Source organism: Ictalurus furcatus, chromosome 23 (genome assembly GCF_023375685.1).
Source record: "Ictalurus furcatus strain D&B chromosome 23, Billie_1.0, whole genome shotgun sequence".
Lineage (NCBI taxonomy): Eukaryota > Metazoa > Chordata > Actinopteri > Siluriformes > Ictaluridae > Ictalurus > Ictalurus furcatus.
The window spans coordinates 178,977-195,022 of record NC_071277.1 but is presented as its reverse complement, the minus strand read 5'-3'; the positions used below and the strand labels follow the sequence as shown (position 1 = coordinate 195,022).

The 16,046-nt window shown below is 37.6% G+C and overlaps 1 protein-coding gene across 2 annotated transcripts in view; it reads right to left on the bottom strand.

Moving 5' to 3' along the window:
- Positions 1-3,263: 3,263 nt before the first annotated feature.
- The window catches only part of tmx3b (thioredoxin related transmembrane protein 3b), a 35,956-nt gene continuing 23,173 nt past the window's right edge, over positions 3,264-16,046 (bottom strand). For both annotated transcript variants that reach the window (XM_053610997.1, XM_053610998.1), the window contains exons 11-16: positions 15,011-15,068; positions 14,764-14,817; positions 11,181-11,237; positions 9,838-9,967; positions 8,177-8,245; positions 3,264-5,940 (exon numbers count right to left, since the gene is read on the bottom strand). In XM_053610997.1, the coding sequence (XP_053466972.1) occupies positions 5,653-5,940; positions 8,177-8,245; positions 9,838-9,967; positions 11,181-11,237; positions 14,764-14,817; positions 15,011-15,068 (656 nt within the window). In that variant the 3' untranslated portion in view covers positions 3,264-5,652. The remainder of the gene's footprint in view (positions 5,941-8,176; positions 8,246-9,837; positions 9,968-11,180; positions 11,238-14,763; positions 14,818-15,010; positions 15,069-16,046) is intronic.

The following is a 16,046-nucleotide window of genomic DNA, read 5'->3' as shown; positions in this document are numbered from 1 at the left end:
AGGAACACCCCAAAAGACCTGCCTTTTTGGAGTTGCTCGAGTCATGAGCCATCATTTTGCGTCAAAGTTGCTCAGATCCTTACACTTGCCCATATTCCTACTTCCAACACATCAACTTCGAGAGCTGACTGTTCACTTGCTGCCTAATCTATCCTACCCCTTGACCGGTGCCTGTGTGAAAAAAAATCAATGTTATTCACTTCACCTGTCAGTGGTTTTAATGTTATGGCTGATCAGTGTATATACGTACTCGACCACAATGTTGTATATAAAATATACATGAAATAAACACGAGGGAGACCTAGTATGAGTAATATGTAATCTTATTGAGAATTCACTGGCCTGATGGACTGTATGAACGGATGTTCTCCTAAGACACAACACACAGATAAGCAAGGCGCAGGCGGATAACAATACATGTATTTGATTAAGTGCGGCAGGCCTCAGAGCGTAGGTGGACGGTCAACTAAGAGACACATACACACACAGAGGCCTATGCCGCCACGCACACACATACAGAAGGAAAACAGAACATTATAAGAATAATAAAAGGAGTATTAAGATATTATAAGGATAATATAAGGATTATAAGGATATTATAATGATATTGTGAAGTATGGAGTACAGAAAAGGGGGTAAAATACTTGCAAGCAGTATAACCAGATATAAAACAGAAATGTAGAGCAAATATGAAAAGAAAAAAGCATTATAAAACAGAAATACAGAAAAATGTGAAAGAAACTTACTCATAATGCACTTGAAGGTGTGGAGGATTCTTTTCTCACGAGAAAAAGTCAGGAGTAACACAGACGAAGGACTTAATTTTTAAGAGAGAACCAAGACGGGCCGTTTATAAGGGTAGTTGAGCCAAGTTGCACCTGTGAGATAACCGTCGATGGGAATGGCTAGGGCTGCAAGATAACCGTCGATGGGAACAGCGGACCCCGTGAGACCAAGGTCTCTCCGAAATGTTGAGTCTCGTACCTATTGGTATTATGGGAAGGCCCTTTCGAAAACCTAATGGTGTTTGGGGAAGGCTCTTTCTAAAACATAATGGTATTGTGGGAAGGCTCTTTCTAAAACATATTGATGTCTGGGTCATCCTGACCCTAAGAAAACTGTATAAATAGAAGAGCTTCAGCTCTGGGTTTTTTTAGATCACATTTTGGGACGTCTCAAACTGTGTGGATCTCGTGTGGTGGAACGGAACGAATAAACCTGGACCCTTGCTTCTTCTCACTCACGGCTGGTGTCTTATTTTTCTTTCTCTAATTGAATATGTGAGTATCTGTTACTATGTTAAATGTCTTCAGGTAATAGGCAAAATTTGGACCTACAACAACCTGAGAGGTGCTCTAAAACAGCATTTTCCAGAAGAGATAAAATTATTATTAAGGGAACGCTTCTGTGCTGAAAGAATAAAACTTCTACGCTGCATGTAAATAAGTGTTTTTATTTAGTTTTCTCCCATTTCACTTTTGGGGTTAAACAGACTTTAAAACTTTACTTATGACTGAGATACATACAAAAGAGAAACATATTTCAGTTCAGGGAAGCCGGTTTGTTTTAAAACTATATCAGTTAGAAAATTCCACCATTTGAAGGCCATAACATTAAAACCCAGGCTGCCACATGTCTAAAAGCATGTGTAGAGATGATATGAACTTAAAAAAGTACTAACTTGCTAGTATAACAGGGTCTGTGAAGGATTGTGTCAATCAAATGAGTAAATCTAACCTGTGATTACATTCAGGCTGTTTTAACATGACAGAGAACAGGCCCTAGGACAAATCTACAGAAAACACAGACTTTACATGTTCCAACTGACAAAGAGACAAATTTACAAGGATACTGTAATGTTCCTCTGTAGCAGTCCTTCTCCTTTTGCTGTAGCTAGCATTTCATTGTAGTAGAGTTTGACAGTTATTTCTATGGCATTAACCTTTAGTGCATGCTTTACCAAATACAGTGCTATTTTTCAAATGGATATTTGAGTGAATGCCATTTATTGAAAAATTTACCCCATTCATCAGTGAACTTGCATTTCCTCTTTAGTCTGGCTCTATGTCAGCTCTGTGGTTGATAATTTCCAGAATTTAAAGTGGGTTTTAAATCCTTTCCCACAAATCAAACAAATATGTTGCAATCACATTGCTGCTTCATGTAGTTACTTTTTTCATTATGCTTTCTCACATATGTACATCTGCACCTCTTAAAAACCACACACACACATGACATGGTATAGAATGCTTCTTAAAAAAGCTTTTACATTTTGATCATGAAGAAGCATTCAATGCCCCATCATTATTCTAACTGAAAAATGAGACAACTGAGAGATTCCTTTTCATCATGATGACTGATAAATTTTGCCTGACAGACGCCTGGTGCTTTAATCTTTAATGACATCTTTAACGATAATGAGCTAGTTAAAAATGACCAAACTTTTGATTATGGACCTTTTAAATAAAAGCACATTTCCACATCTTACACACTATCAGTGTTATTGCCATATTGTGTTTCACTGGCAACAGGGGAGATTAACCAAACAAGTGGGCACATTCAGCAACTCACATCATCCGCACTTTACTTTTCTACCAATCAGGTAAAAAAAAATATACAGGCTGCCCTTATGCAAATCACCAGCTTCCCAATATTCATTAGAGTAGATGATGGACCCATCAATACTGGAAAACTAAAGAGACAGACTGTTGTTGACCTGTACAAGTCAGCTAATAGATATATTGCAAGTTACAAAATCATCTATAAGATGCACCTCCATAACAAGAAGCTGTTTAAGGTTGCACAAAAGAATCCCTTTTTGAGACCATCTCATGCAGTTGGAATAGTGTGGTGTCACAGACCAACGTTGGCCATGATTAGCATTGGTATGTTTGGTAAATAAAGGGAGCTGATACCCATTGTAAAATATGGCGATGGATCTGTTATGCTTTAGGGCTGTTTTGTGGCAGGTGGTCCGTTTGTGACAACTGATTAAATCATGAATTCTGCTAAGATATTTTAGGCCAAAATCTGGTTGCCTCAGCTACAGTAGGAAGTTCGGTAAGCAGGTTTTAGCAAGATAATGACCCCCAAACATATTTCCAAATCAAGCAAGTGAAATTTCAGTGTAATAGGTGATCAAGCTGAACGGAAAGTATAACTTTACCCAGAATACTTCATTCAGTGTTGTTAGTCTGGCCTTGCACAGACAAATTAATGGGTCTCCCTTTAATTATTTTAATTAAGTAAGTATTTAACACCCCTCAAAATAATAATTTTAATCAAATGTTATGACAGAAATCATGAAAAATCAGCAAGAAGAGAGAATCAGCCAAGACATTGGAGGACTTAATCAACAAAGAAAGGGTAGGGTGGGGTAGGGTGTGGTGGGGGGAGGGGGGGATTACAGCATTTATTTGACTTCTGTCAGGAGACAATATGCATACCAACTAATAATTCATTCTTTGCAAAGCCCATAAACACCATGATAAAAAAAATCTATAAAAAAAAAAATAGTAGAACATAATGAGAACTTCAAGTCATAAACATGCAGTTCATAAACTAGCCACATGGAATTTTCTTATTATAAGTATGGGACTTGTAAAATTTACATGTTGTAATGTACCAAGCAATGGCATAAGGGACAAACCTTTTATAAAGCTTGTACAAACGTTAATGTGGGCATAAACTAGACGAAGTAAGAGCAATATTGAGGGCCCACAGTGGGATATACTTTTGTAAAGGATGCTTACATTTTTCTTGAAAGCTCAGGTGGTAGGCTTTGCAAACAATTATTTATAACCGCCTTCAGTTAATTCTCAGCTTTAAAAATGTTGTCTACTAAATAATACACCAAGAAACAGTCCATGCCTGGGAGTCTGTTTCTTCATTAGAATTTTAAGATCAAGTTGTCTCACTGTGGTCTGAAGAAGAAGAACTACCTAATTACATTATTGCTATTGGATTAGTTGAAGCAGATTTTGAGTACATATAGGATGTGCGTGTATATATATATATATATATATATATATATTATATAAATATATAAAATCTCAAGATAATCATCTCTTCTTCACTCCTCAGCCTTCAAAATGCTAATTTTATTTTTAACCATCATATTTATAACCATCATCAAGTTACTTTAGAAAAGTATATTAGTGGCACAATACATTTATCCTGCCATCTCTTTGCTGTATTAATCAGCATAATGTACTTCTTTTTCTGAACCGTCTTGAACTACTTTAATGATAAATGTGGATTTGAATGAATCCAAAACAAGGAAAAGAAAAAAGAAAAAAAGGAAAGAAATTCATGCAGATGTAACTTTTGATCAAAATCTTTCTTTAGCAGAAAGTAACTGGACATCACATCTCCAGTGTGTTCAGTGCGTACGGTAATATTATCTTAATGCAGTGTGTTGGCATTTGTATAACCCACATTAGTTCAGTTCATTTCTAAGCCACAAACCCAACAGTGAAAAGACAGATATACACAGGTGGGAAAATCCTATCCAAAATACAGTTTTAAACATTCTATCTTGATTACTTGTGTTCTATTATGTGATGACATCTTTGTTAAATTTTAGATGTCACAAAAAAGCTATAAGCATTAACCGTTGCCCAAACCATACATAACTTTTCATATGAGAAAAGTGCAATTAACTTGAACTGCTTCTACTACCTTGCAAAAAATGGAATTTACTGGCAATGGTGATGCAAAATTCTGGATGTGCGCCTTATTATTTCTATATTCACCAACTGGGCATAGACCAAATGTAAACCCAAACTCGAAACTAGCTTGAAAGATGTTCTGCTTGCATGAAGATGGCCAAGTCTAGAAGTAAAGGCCCCGTTCGCATGTTTTACTGCATATGTAACATTGATTCAGTATACCTTTTATATCTTGATTAATCTCTTGCTTAATTGTTTGTTCCACACACTGATGATAATTGCACGCTTACGTAATCTGTCAAATCTCTTTTGAGTAATGCCTTTATAGCTTTTTAAGATTATTACTTTGTGTTTGTTTTCTAGCAGGGAAATTATGCTGCATTTGAAACCTCTATTATCATGAACCCTGAGTCTTTTTATGTTCAAATCTCATACTCCTGCTTTACAGCATGGAGCTTAACATAGATATAGCATGGTTAAAACATCGCTAATATCTACATCTAATATAGCTATCATCAACACCAAAGAAGTGCACCAAAGCAAGAGCAATTTGCACAGTGGATAGATGGATAAATGAGCACTGGACTAAAATGCCACACAGGATGATGTGTAGCATATAAAACAGAATGACTGATGAAAACGGACAAAATTACGATTTCAAGTTTCTTAGTCCAAATATGAGGGATTTTTTTCCCTCTTCACACCCAGCAGAAATGACAATCCATTTGCCATTCAGATGATCCTCAGAGCAACAACTCTGATATTACATATCCTCACCTGACTCCATAACTCTTATAAACAGTTACAAATTAAAAAAAAGGAACTCACTAAAAAAAAAAAAAAACCTTTCCAAACTCACATTTTAAGCCCTACAGCAATTAAGTCAGAGTGCAGGAGTGATTTAAAAATCTGAAACCAGATAAATGATTAATGTCTGCATTACTGTAATCCTCCTCCCTTTCATCCACACACCTCCCCTGTGTTAATCATGCTTTTTCTCTGCTTCACTCTTCTCCTCCGCTGCTCGCTTTTCCTCTAGTTCTTCTTCTACTTCATCGCCCTTTCCTGGGCCATTGAGCCGTGCAGCCAGATGCTGTCTCACATCTTCCTCCTCCTCTTCCTCCTCCTCATCTGTCAGTCCCTCTCTTTTTATCAGCTCAGCGTCATCGTCTGACTCAGCTGTGCATATGCCATAGCACATGAGGCTAATGACACCTAACGGCAGGCCGAAGAGGAAACAGGCCAGCACCGGAGAACTGCGGAACACAGACTGAGACAAACACAGACACATTAATATAAAATATTATGTAAACATTAATGCTGCATTGCATAAAATTTAGCCACTATTATTCATTATTTACTATCCATTTATACACAAACAATTATATACAGTGCTGTGAAAACTGATTTCTTCTTTTTTTGTGTATATCTCATACTAAATAGTTTTAGATCTTCAAACAAAATACAACATAAAACCAATACAACCTGAGTAAACACAATACAGTTTTTCTTTCTTTGTTTTTTATTGAAGCAAAAAAAAAGTTATCCAACATCTATCACCATGTGAAAAGCTAATTGCCCCCTTAAACTTATAATCTGGTTGTGCCACCTTTATCAGCAATAACTGCAACCAAACACTTCCGATAACTGGAGATTTGTTCAACAAATTCATAAAAATACTCTGCTCTCATGGATATCAAACAATTGGAAAGACAACACAGGTTGAACCAAAAAAATATATTTGTTAAATATAGGGTGTGCAACTATTATTGGCACCGCTATTAATTCATATGGGAAAAATATATTTGAAGTATATTCCCATTGATATTTTACATTTTTTAATACACCTGGGTGACTCGGAACAACTTCCTGTTTCACAGGGGTATAAATATAATCATAATGAGTCTTTATTGGTCATGTATACATTACAGCACAGTGAAATTCTTTTCTTTGCATATCCCAGCATGTCAGCAAGCTGGGGTCAGAGCGCAGGGTCAGCCATGATACAGCGCCCCTGGAGCAGAGAGGGTTAAGGGCCTTGCTCAAGGGCCCAACAGTGGCAGCCTGGCAGTAGTGCTGGGGCTTGAACCCCCGACCTTCTGATCAGTAACCCAGAGACTTAACCATCAAGCCACCACTGCCCCAAATATGATATAATACGTAGGCCAAATTCCCTTAGTCATTCATAATGTTATGAATCAACCTGGAAGAGGACGTGTGTCTATATCGTCTCAACGCACTGTGAAGAGGACGGTTCGAGTGGACAAAAAATCTCCAAGGATCACAGCTGGAGAATTGCAGAAGTTCGTTGCATATTGGGGTCACAGAAAGTCTCCAAAACTACAATCCGAAGTCACCTACATCGCCACGAGTTGCTTGGAAGGGTTTCAAGAAAAAACAAACTCGAGCGTCTTCAGTTTGCCGACACTACTGGAACTTCAAATGGGAGCGGGTTCTATGGTCAGATGAAACCAAAATAGAGCTTTTTGGTAATAAACACCAGAGGTGGTTTTGGAGCACACAGAGAGGTAGCCATATGGAAAAGTACCTCATGCCCATGGTTAAATATGATGGTGGATCTTTAATGTTTTTCTGCCAGAGGACCTGGACATTTTATTAGGATACATGGCATCATGGACTCTATCAAATATCAACAGACATTAAATGAAATCCTGACTGCCTCTGCCAGAAAGATTCAAATGGGCTGTGATTGGATCTTCCAGCAGGACAATGATCCAAAACATACATCAGAATCAACACAAAAATGGTTTACTGACCACAAAATCAAGGTTCTAAAATTGACCCTCCCAGTCCCCTGACCTGAACCCCATAGAAAACCTGTGGGGTGAACTGAAGAGGAGAGTCCACCAGTGTGGACCTCAGAATGTGAAGGATCAGGAGAGATTCTGTATGGAGGAATGGTCTCAGATCCCTCTCCATGTATTCTCCTCATCAGGCGTTATAGGAGAAGACTCAGAGCTGTTATCTTGGCAAAGGGAGGTAGCACAAAGTATTGACTAAAAGGGTGCCAATAATTGTTGCATACCTATATTTAACAAATATGTATTTTTTGGATAAAAAAAAGATCAAAAAGTTAAACAATAAAGACAATTTACTATTGGCACCCTAAAGTACTGGCACCCTGTCGATCCAATTCTACAAGTATTGCCACCCTATCTGTCCAACTCTAGAAGTATTGGCACCCTACCTAATGAGCTCTCTAACTCTACAAGTTTTGGCACCCTATCTATCTATCCAAGTCTAGAAGTGTTGGTACCCTATCTCTCTATCTATTCAACTCTAGAAGTATTGGCACCATACCCAACTATCTATCTAACTTTACAAGTACTGGCAACCTAAGTGTTGGCACTCTATCTATCTATCTATCCATCCATCCATCCAAGTCTAGAGGTATTAGCACCCTTTCTAGGGTTTCTGAACTTGTCAGACCACAATCTATTCACCCCTGCTTGTTATGTTATAGGTAAATTGAGGTCATCACTCACCATGATGGTGGATCTGGCATCATAGGCCACACGTTTGAGTCTCTGGGAAAAACCGTCCCCTCCATAAGCCTGTTCATGTAAATACAAAGAAAATGAAGTGTTGTTACTTTTGCACTTTAACAGTTAATGTCAATGCTTCCATGTTGCTAAGTGAGTAGTAATAATAATAATAATAATAATAACAACAACAACAACAACAACAACACAATAACGCACAGCATCAATAACGCACAATAACAGCAAATTGGTCATTCCATGTCAATTCAACAAAATTCCAAAAAGTTGGTTGCATCAATGTCTTCAAATTACTTAAAATTTATTCTAGGCCAAAACTGATATTTGAAACCGAGAATGGTCATTCATTCACAAATTCTCTTTCATTTCTATAAACTGCATTTTAAAAACCTATAGGCAGATCACTATAATATTTGAGATTCGTCAGTCCTTTGTACCAAACTTTATGTACTAAACATTTTAGTAAATTCTAAGATCATGGTGCAATCACCTCTGGTTGAATTGATTAAATACCCAACAGACAATGAAACCACCTATGCCAGTCAGGTAACACTGAAGGCAAAACCACAAGACCAGCAACATTTTCAGAAAACACACTGCATGGACAGAAGCAGGCATAGACCAAGAAAACATACAAATTGCCAAGACATACTGAACTGAAATTTGAGACAAAGGATCTGATTGTTGCTGCACATGATCTCGCAAGCACATCCTATCACAATCACATCATCAAGGAACCATCCAATTCACATCTAATCCATAGTGTAGGATCTGCCAAGAGTATGAAGAGAATGTCGACCATGAGCTGTCTTTTTACTGGCAAAGACTGAATACATCCATCCATCCATCCATCCATCCAAGGCAGCAGAGTAAATGCACTGAAACATCTGCAGGAGCTACATCATCAAGACAACCCATAACTGGAACAAACACCAACTGATGACTGTCACAGAGAGTGACAGCGTCACTATCCTCTGGGACATGGCCATCCATACCAGCAGAGATTAAAGCCAATAAGCCAGAGATCAATGCCAATAGGCCTGATGTCATCATCAAATACATGAAAGAGAAGATATGCAGGCTCATTGATATGCCAAATCCATCTGACCACAACACCTCCACCAAAGTCAGTGAGAAGCTGTCCAAGTAGAAAGACCTGGAAATAATTATTTGTTCAATGGAGGGTATGAAGAACACAAAGATTCAAGCTGTCATTGGAGCACTAGGTCTTGTGAAGTAAAGTCTGGAAAAATACACAGACTGGATCCCAGGAAAGATAAACATCCACAAACTCCTCAACATCACACTCCTTGGGAAGCTCATATCATCCATAGATGCAGCTTGTCGCCTTGCAGCCGTAGCAATCACTACTGCTGTCGCTTGTGGTTATGTCTACTTTTTCATGGTCTGATATGAGAAGGTATTAACTAATGTAATCGCCACTTTGCCATAGTTTAAAAATGTATTTTATATTGCAGTTAAACTCAGATAAATGCCATGGCTTTTTTTCTGGACAGAAAAAAAAACATAGAACTGGTCAAGGGAATTTGGAATGAAAGGTCCTTGTTGTATTTGCTTATTAATAGTATTAAAATGTGTCGCAGCACTAAGCCTTACACACAATGTTTGCATTAAGTATGCATTACCTGAGCCGTGCCATCCCGGACACTCTTGATGAAGGTGATCAGTTGCTCCATACTCTCCATGGGCTCACTGGGCAGGAAGTACTGCTCATTAGATGTGTTGAGGACAATGACAGAAGGCACAGCTACCTCACTGTGATGTGCACAAATCAAAAGCAGCATGACATGATTAGAATTTGTTTGCTTTATAATAATCAAGGGTGAAATTGAAAAAAGAACAGTCACAGAAAGATACAATGGAAGTGCAATGGGAATTAAGCAATATCCAGACAGAGAAAATACAGAAAAGAGCTACAGCCAAAAATGGCTGTCAGATGTCAGACACCCGGCAATGCGCCCTGACAGAGGGAACAAGATGATTAAATTGTATTGCCAGAAACATGAACCACTAAAAGATCTGGCAACTCTCCTGCAAATAGGATTTGTATTTACATACAGCACCACCAAGATGCCACTTAAGAAAAGCCCTTAACGGGACAGTGGTGACTTAGCGGTTAAGGCTCTGGGTTACTGATCAGAAGGTCGGGGGTTCAAGCCCCAGCACTGCCAAGCTGCGACTGTTGGGCCCTTGAGCAAGGCCCTTAACCCTCTCTGCTCCAGGGGTGCTGTATTATGGCTGACCCTGCCCTCTGACCCCAACTTCATGACATGAAATCATGTATGCGAAGAAAACAATTTCACTGTGCTCTACTGTATATGTGACCAATAAAGACTCATTAACCCTTGCTGTTCCAGGGGTTCTGTATCATGGCTAACCGTGTGATCTGACCCCAGCTTCCTAACAAGTTGGGACATACAGTATGAAGAAAAAAAAGAGGAATTTCATTTTTGAAAGCTTTTCAGTTGTGTGTAAAGTCAGAGGGTGAGAGATAGTTTTGTATTACTGTATCAAATTATATGCTGTAATCATATGTAAACAAACTCTTATAAAAATAAAATAAATAAATAAAGATTTGTTGTTTCTGTAAAAATGGAACCATTGGAGAGCAAAGAACCTTTTATATTAAAACGGTTCTATAATCTATAATTCAAAGAATATATAAGGTGAAGGAAGGCTGTAAAAAATTGTCTTTATTGTTTAACCTTTTGATCCTTTGTTCAATAAATTCACAGAAATTCTCTGCTGTTATGGATGTCAAACAATTACAAACAAAATACAGGTTTATATATAAATATATATGTTAAATATAAGTGTGCAACAATTGCTGGTACCCTTCTTTTCTATAAGCTTGTAACAGCAAGAGAAATCATGACATATTTGATTCCCTCTCTTGGGTCACTGGGTGCTCATGGATGGAGGAATGAAGAAATTAAAGGATGATGTAAGTGAGAAGAGAAATACTCACCCCATGATGAGGCTGTTGATGTAGTCATTACCATCCATATGGCCAAACTGGAAATCTCTAAACATTTGGAGAAAAAGAGTAAAATAATACAGTTTCCCAAATGTAAAAATATCCATTGTTACAATACATTTGTGCCAGAAACTTTGGTCTGACATATTTTAGATTTTTGGGTGGAATTTGGAATTAAATCTGACATCTTGAATTCCATGAACAAAGATCAGTCTGGTGTGAGGATAGAGCGTTGCATGCATGATTTTGCCTCATGGTTTTCATTAGAGAAGACACAACTAGAGATGCACCGATGTATCGATCAGTAAAGGCAATTTTTCACACTATTGGCCATTGGCTGATAGGTAAAAAAAATTCGATGATCAGGGCCGATTATATCCTGTCAATCAAAAGATGGTGGGAAAACGCATCGAATTTGTGCTGTGTGTAAAGATGAGGTCTTGTGTGGAATGATGACAAAACTGCAGTTTGTAAACTCTGTACTGCTAAAAGTTTACACCGGATGTGAGCAGCAGTGAAGCGGGAGTTTCAGTGTCTAATAAAATTTTTTTTTTGCTGCGCTGCTCGAGCTGCTCGCGCTGAATTAAAGCGCCAGTACACCGTTGAAAGATTTAAATGAAGGTGAGTGGACAAAAAAGTATATACTGCACAGAAAAATATATTTGTAGAGTAATATATTTCATATCTAGTTAATATATAAAAGTTGATATATATTACCAGTTTGATGTCAGTGATGAATTAGAAATGCTTTTGTTTGTGGTGAGTGAATGTGAGACTAACAGGAGGTTTTTTAGAATTCAGTCAATGTTAATATAAATTAATAATATTCAATAAGTTAAGAAATCTTACTTTAATCTTCAGAATTTAGTTCATGTGTTAATGTTAATTAGAGTAATTTTTTTCTGTTTATGAGACCAGTTACTGTGAAACAATTTGTTGAAATGGAGAGAATAAAGTTTTTAACTGCATTTTTTTAAGAATTATGGAATTAATTATTATTAATTTAAAAGAAGGTATAAAAGGCACTGGCACCCTGTCCAGGGTGTACCCTGCCTTGTGCCCGATGCTTCCTGGGATTGGCTCCAGGTTTCCCCGTGACCCTGAAGAAGGAGTTAGCGGTAGAAGATGGATGGATGGATGGATGGTATAAAAGGCAGAACTATCGGTATCGGCCGATATCACTCTGAATAAGCGGTTATCGGTATCGGCTGAGAAATTTAGTATCGGTGCATCTCTAGACACATCCATAGCCTACAGAATTTATTGGAAGACATCTGTAGTGATATTTATGTAGGTTTATGTCAGCTGTCATGAAGGGCTTATGCAAGCATCATGTACACTACCCTTAAGTAAAGTGTGCAATGCAAAATAAGAAAGAAAGAAGGAAGCAAATGTGTGTTTGTGCTCATATGAGAAAAAAAATTATGACTACATATTTGGGCTATCTATGCTGATTCTATGGAGATCATTCCTTCACTTACTTCTAGGGCCAGAATTTACTCCTATGGTTTGGATCAGTGTCTTGCTGAATAATCCAGCTGCGCTTGAGTTTCAATTTACGGACTGAAGACCGGACATTCTCCTTTAGGATTTTCTGGTAGAGAGCAGAATTCATGTTTCCCTCAATTATTGCAAGTTGCCCAGACCCTGAAGCAGCAAAGCATCCCCACACCATCACACTTCCTCCACCATGCTTCACCGTGGGTATGATGTTCTTTTTGTGGAATTCTGTGTTTGGTTTATACCAGATGTAACGGGAACCCTGTCTTCCAAACAGTTTCACTTTCGACTCATCAGTTCACAGAACATTCTCCCAAAAGGTTTGAGGATCATTAAGGTGTGTTTTGGAAAAATTCAGACAAGCCTTCATTTTATTCTGGGATAGCAGTGGTTTTCACCTCACCACACTTCCATGGATGCCATTTTTCTCAGTGTCTTTCTGATAGTGGAGTCATGAACAGTGATCTTTATTGAAGCAAGAGAGGCCTGTAGTTCCTTTGATGTTGTCCTTGGATCTTTTGTGACTAACTGGATGAGTAGTTGCTGTGCCCTTGGAGGAATTTTGGAAGGTCCGCCACTTCTGGAAAGGTTCACTACTGTGCAGAGTTTTTCCATTTGGAGATAACGGCTCTCACTGTGGTTCTTTTGGAGTCCCAGAGCCTTTGAAATAGCTTTGTAACCCTTCCCAGACTGCTGTATTTCACCTTCTTCCTCAACATTTCTTTCAATTTTGGCATAGTGTGTTACCGGATAAAACCTTTTAACCAACTTCATGCTGTTGAAAAAGTTCTGTTTAAGTGTTGATTTGATTGAACAGGGCTGGAAGTAATCAGGCCTGGTTGTGTCTAGTCCAGCTGAACCCCATTATGAATGCAGTTTCATAGATTTGAGCAATTAGTAACTACGGTGGCAAATACATTTTCACACAGGCCCAGCTGGAATCGGATAACGTTTTTGCCTCAGTAAATAACTATCATTAGGGCCCGAGCACCACTGGTGCGAAGCCCTATTGGATCTGCTCCGTTCATTAGGGCCCGAGCACCGCTCGAGCACCGCATATTCGGTCAGTGTAATCTAAACGCCTTGATGATGCTAAATTGCAAAGCTTTTGAGTTTTCACTGCACAGCGTGGGCGTGGCGATGTTTCAACATGAAACAGGAAGTTGTTATAAGTCAAACATACAAACTTCACGTTTGATAAAAATCCCGGCCTGAAGACATCTACATGCCAATGTTCAGTTATAATCAAAGCGCCACCTGCTGGCAACATGAACTGTCATGTTTTACATTAACTCAGACATACAATGTTCAATCTGCACCAAACTTCACTTGTTTTGTACAAAACCTGGCCTGAGGCTAGCATTTATTCCCTGGTATTTATATTTAGATCTCTTAAATAACATAGAACATTTTGTATCAGACCACCCAATTTGTAGGCAAGCAAAAATATTGGAACATGTGACTGACAGGTGTTTCTTTTTACCCAGGTGTGTCCTGTTAGCTTGACTGTTTAAACAATAAATAGATCTGAACATCAACTCTTGGTAATAGCCTTCAGGTTCACCTGTGAATAGTGTTAATTTAGTTCATGAAAACTATGACTATGAAAAAATGTTCATCGCAATCTTTTTTTCAATGAAGACAAGATGATGAGATGACACCGACAACATTAACTGTGACTATATCAACATGCAATATCGTTGACAAGTAAAGATGAGACTAAAATGTAGTTTCAAAAATAAAAACTTTACCAAAACCTCTCTTTATTTTCATCTACAAAAAAAGAGACAAAATGTTTCCCAATCCCCACCCCCTATTTTCTATTCTGATCACACTCGTATATTCTAAGTGAAAATCTCCCTTCTTCATTTGTCATTAGATATGCCAATTATCATGAAGAATGAATTAATATGCAAATTAGTTTATGACATCATCTAGTAACATCTTGAGCATGCTTTAGCTGCTTTCCTTTGAAGAACTGGCAACACAGTTGTCAAATTAAATGAGACCCTAATATTTAGTCATATAAATTACTAATTTTTATTTTGAGCATCTTCTTACTCTCATCCTTTACCTGTAAAAGTTGTCCCTGTACTCAGTTGAAACTCTCTGTATGAGACTCTTTAACCTGAGGAAAGATGCGGACAGAGAATTCATAAAAGGCAAATTAGATTTCAAGGTGTGCTTTTTATATAAAAATCTTTTCAGCCGACAAGAAAAGCTTAACTGCCACAAAGTAGCTCATCTAAATGACTTTCTGTGTGCTGCCATGTTAGTGCATGTGAGTGGGAGTTCTTATGAAAAAAAGAAATGGTTGATACCTCAAGCTTTCCTCTGTTGCAACCCTTTCATCAATGATAGCGATTGCTACCAATTTACCTGTCGGAGAGCGAAAGTGAAAGTAATTAAGCCATCTTTGTCAAAAAGAAAGCTAAAGAAACAAAATTGAATAATCTACACATTAATTCTAACTTCATTCCATGCTTTGTCCTAAAGGTCTTAAAGAGGAATGATGAAGCATCTGGAAAAGAGATCTAATTGCATTAGAGTTTTTGTACTGTTGGTATTTTACAGGAGTCAATAAGTCAGAATGCATGTGTGCCTCCTTGTGTTATAACATTATTCTTGCACTTTTAAACAGGAAAAAAAATAGTTCTAGTGACCAATATACAGTGGATCTGTATAAACAAACCTCACTCAATTATACGTAACCGCACAACACAATGTCAGTATTAGTGTTGATAACTATCCATTTTCAAGTAAAATATATTAAATGATATTAAATAGTATGCACCTGCAGTGTTAAAGAGCCTATACAAATGAAATTTGTACGTAGTGTTGCTCTTTTAACAGTAACCAAAAAGTTTAAAACTTTAACAGACTTTAACGACATTGTGCAAGAGGTTAATTCTTGCACAATATAACTCACTGTGTTTGTCGCAATCAACATACAGGAAAATAGAAGTACAGTGTCCATTATATCCAATTGATAACAAATGTTACGTATAAAAAGAGTCTGAATAAATGTAAATCATGTAAAGCGGAACAATCATTGTTCCCCTAAATGCAACACCCTCTATAACCAGCAGGCAAAGTTTTTTTTTTTCCAATTTTTCTGATTTAGCGTGAGACATTCAGAAATAAGCATAACAATCTGTATTTTTCTGCTTATTTCTAAAACAACAGCAAGTTACAAAATGGTGAATTCAAAGAATACATTTAAGTATAAAACCCCAATGGCACAGCACTGCTTTGACATGAGGTTAGGGCTCTGAAGAGACTATGAGACTATCTTTGAAGGTACCACTGGACTAACACCACTCACATTCATTTCTATTGCAAATAAAATTAGCTTGT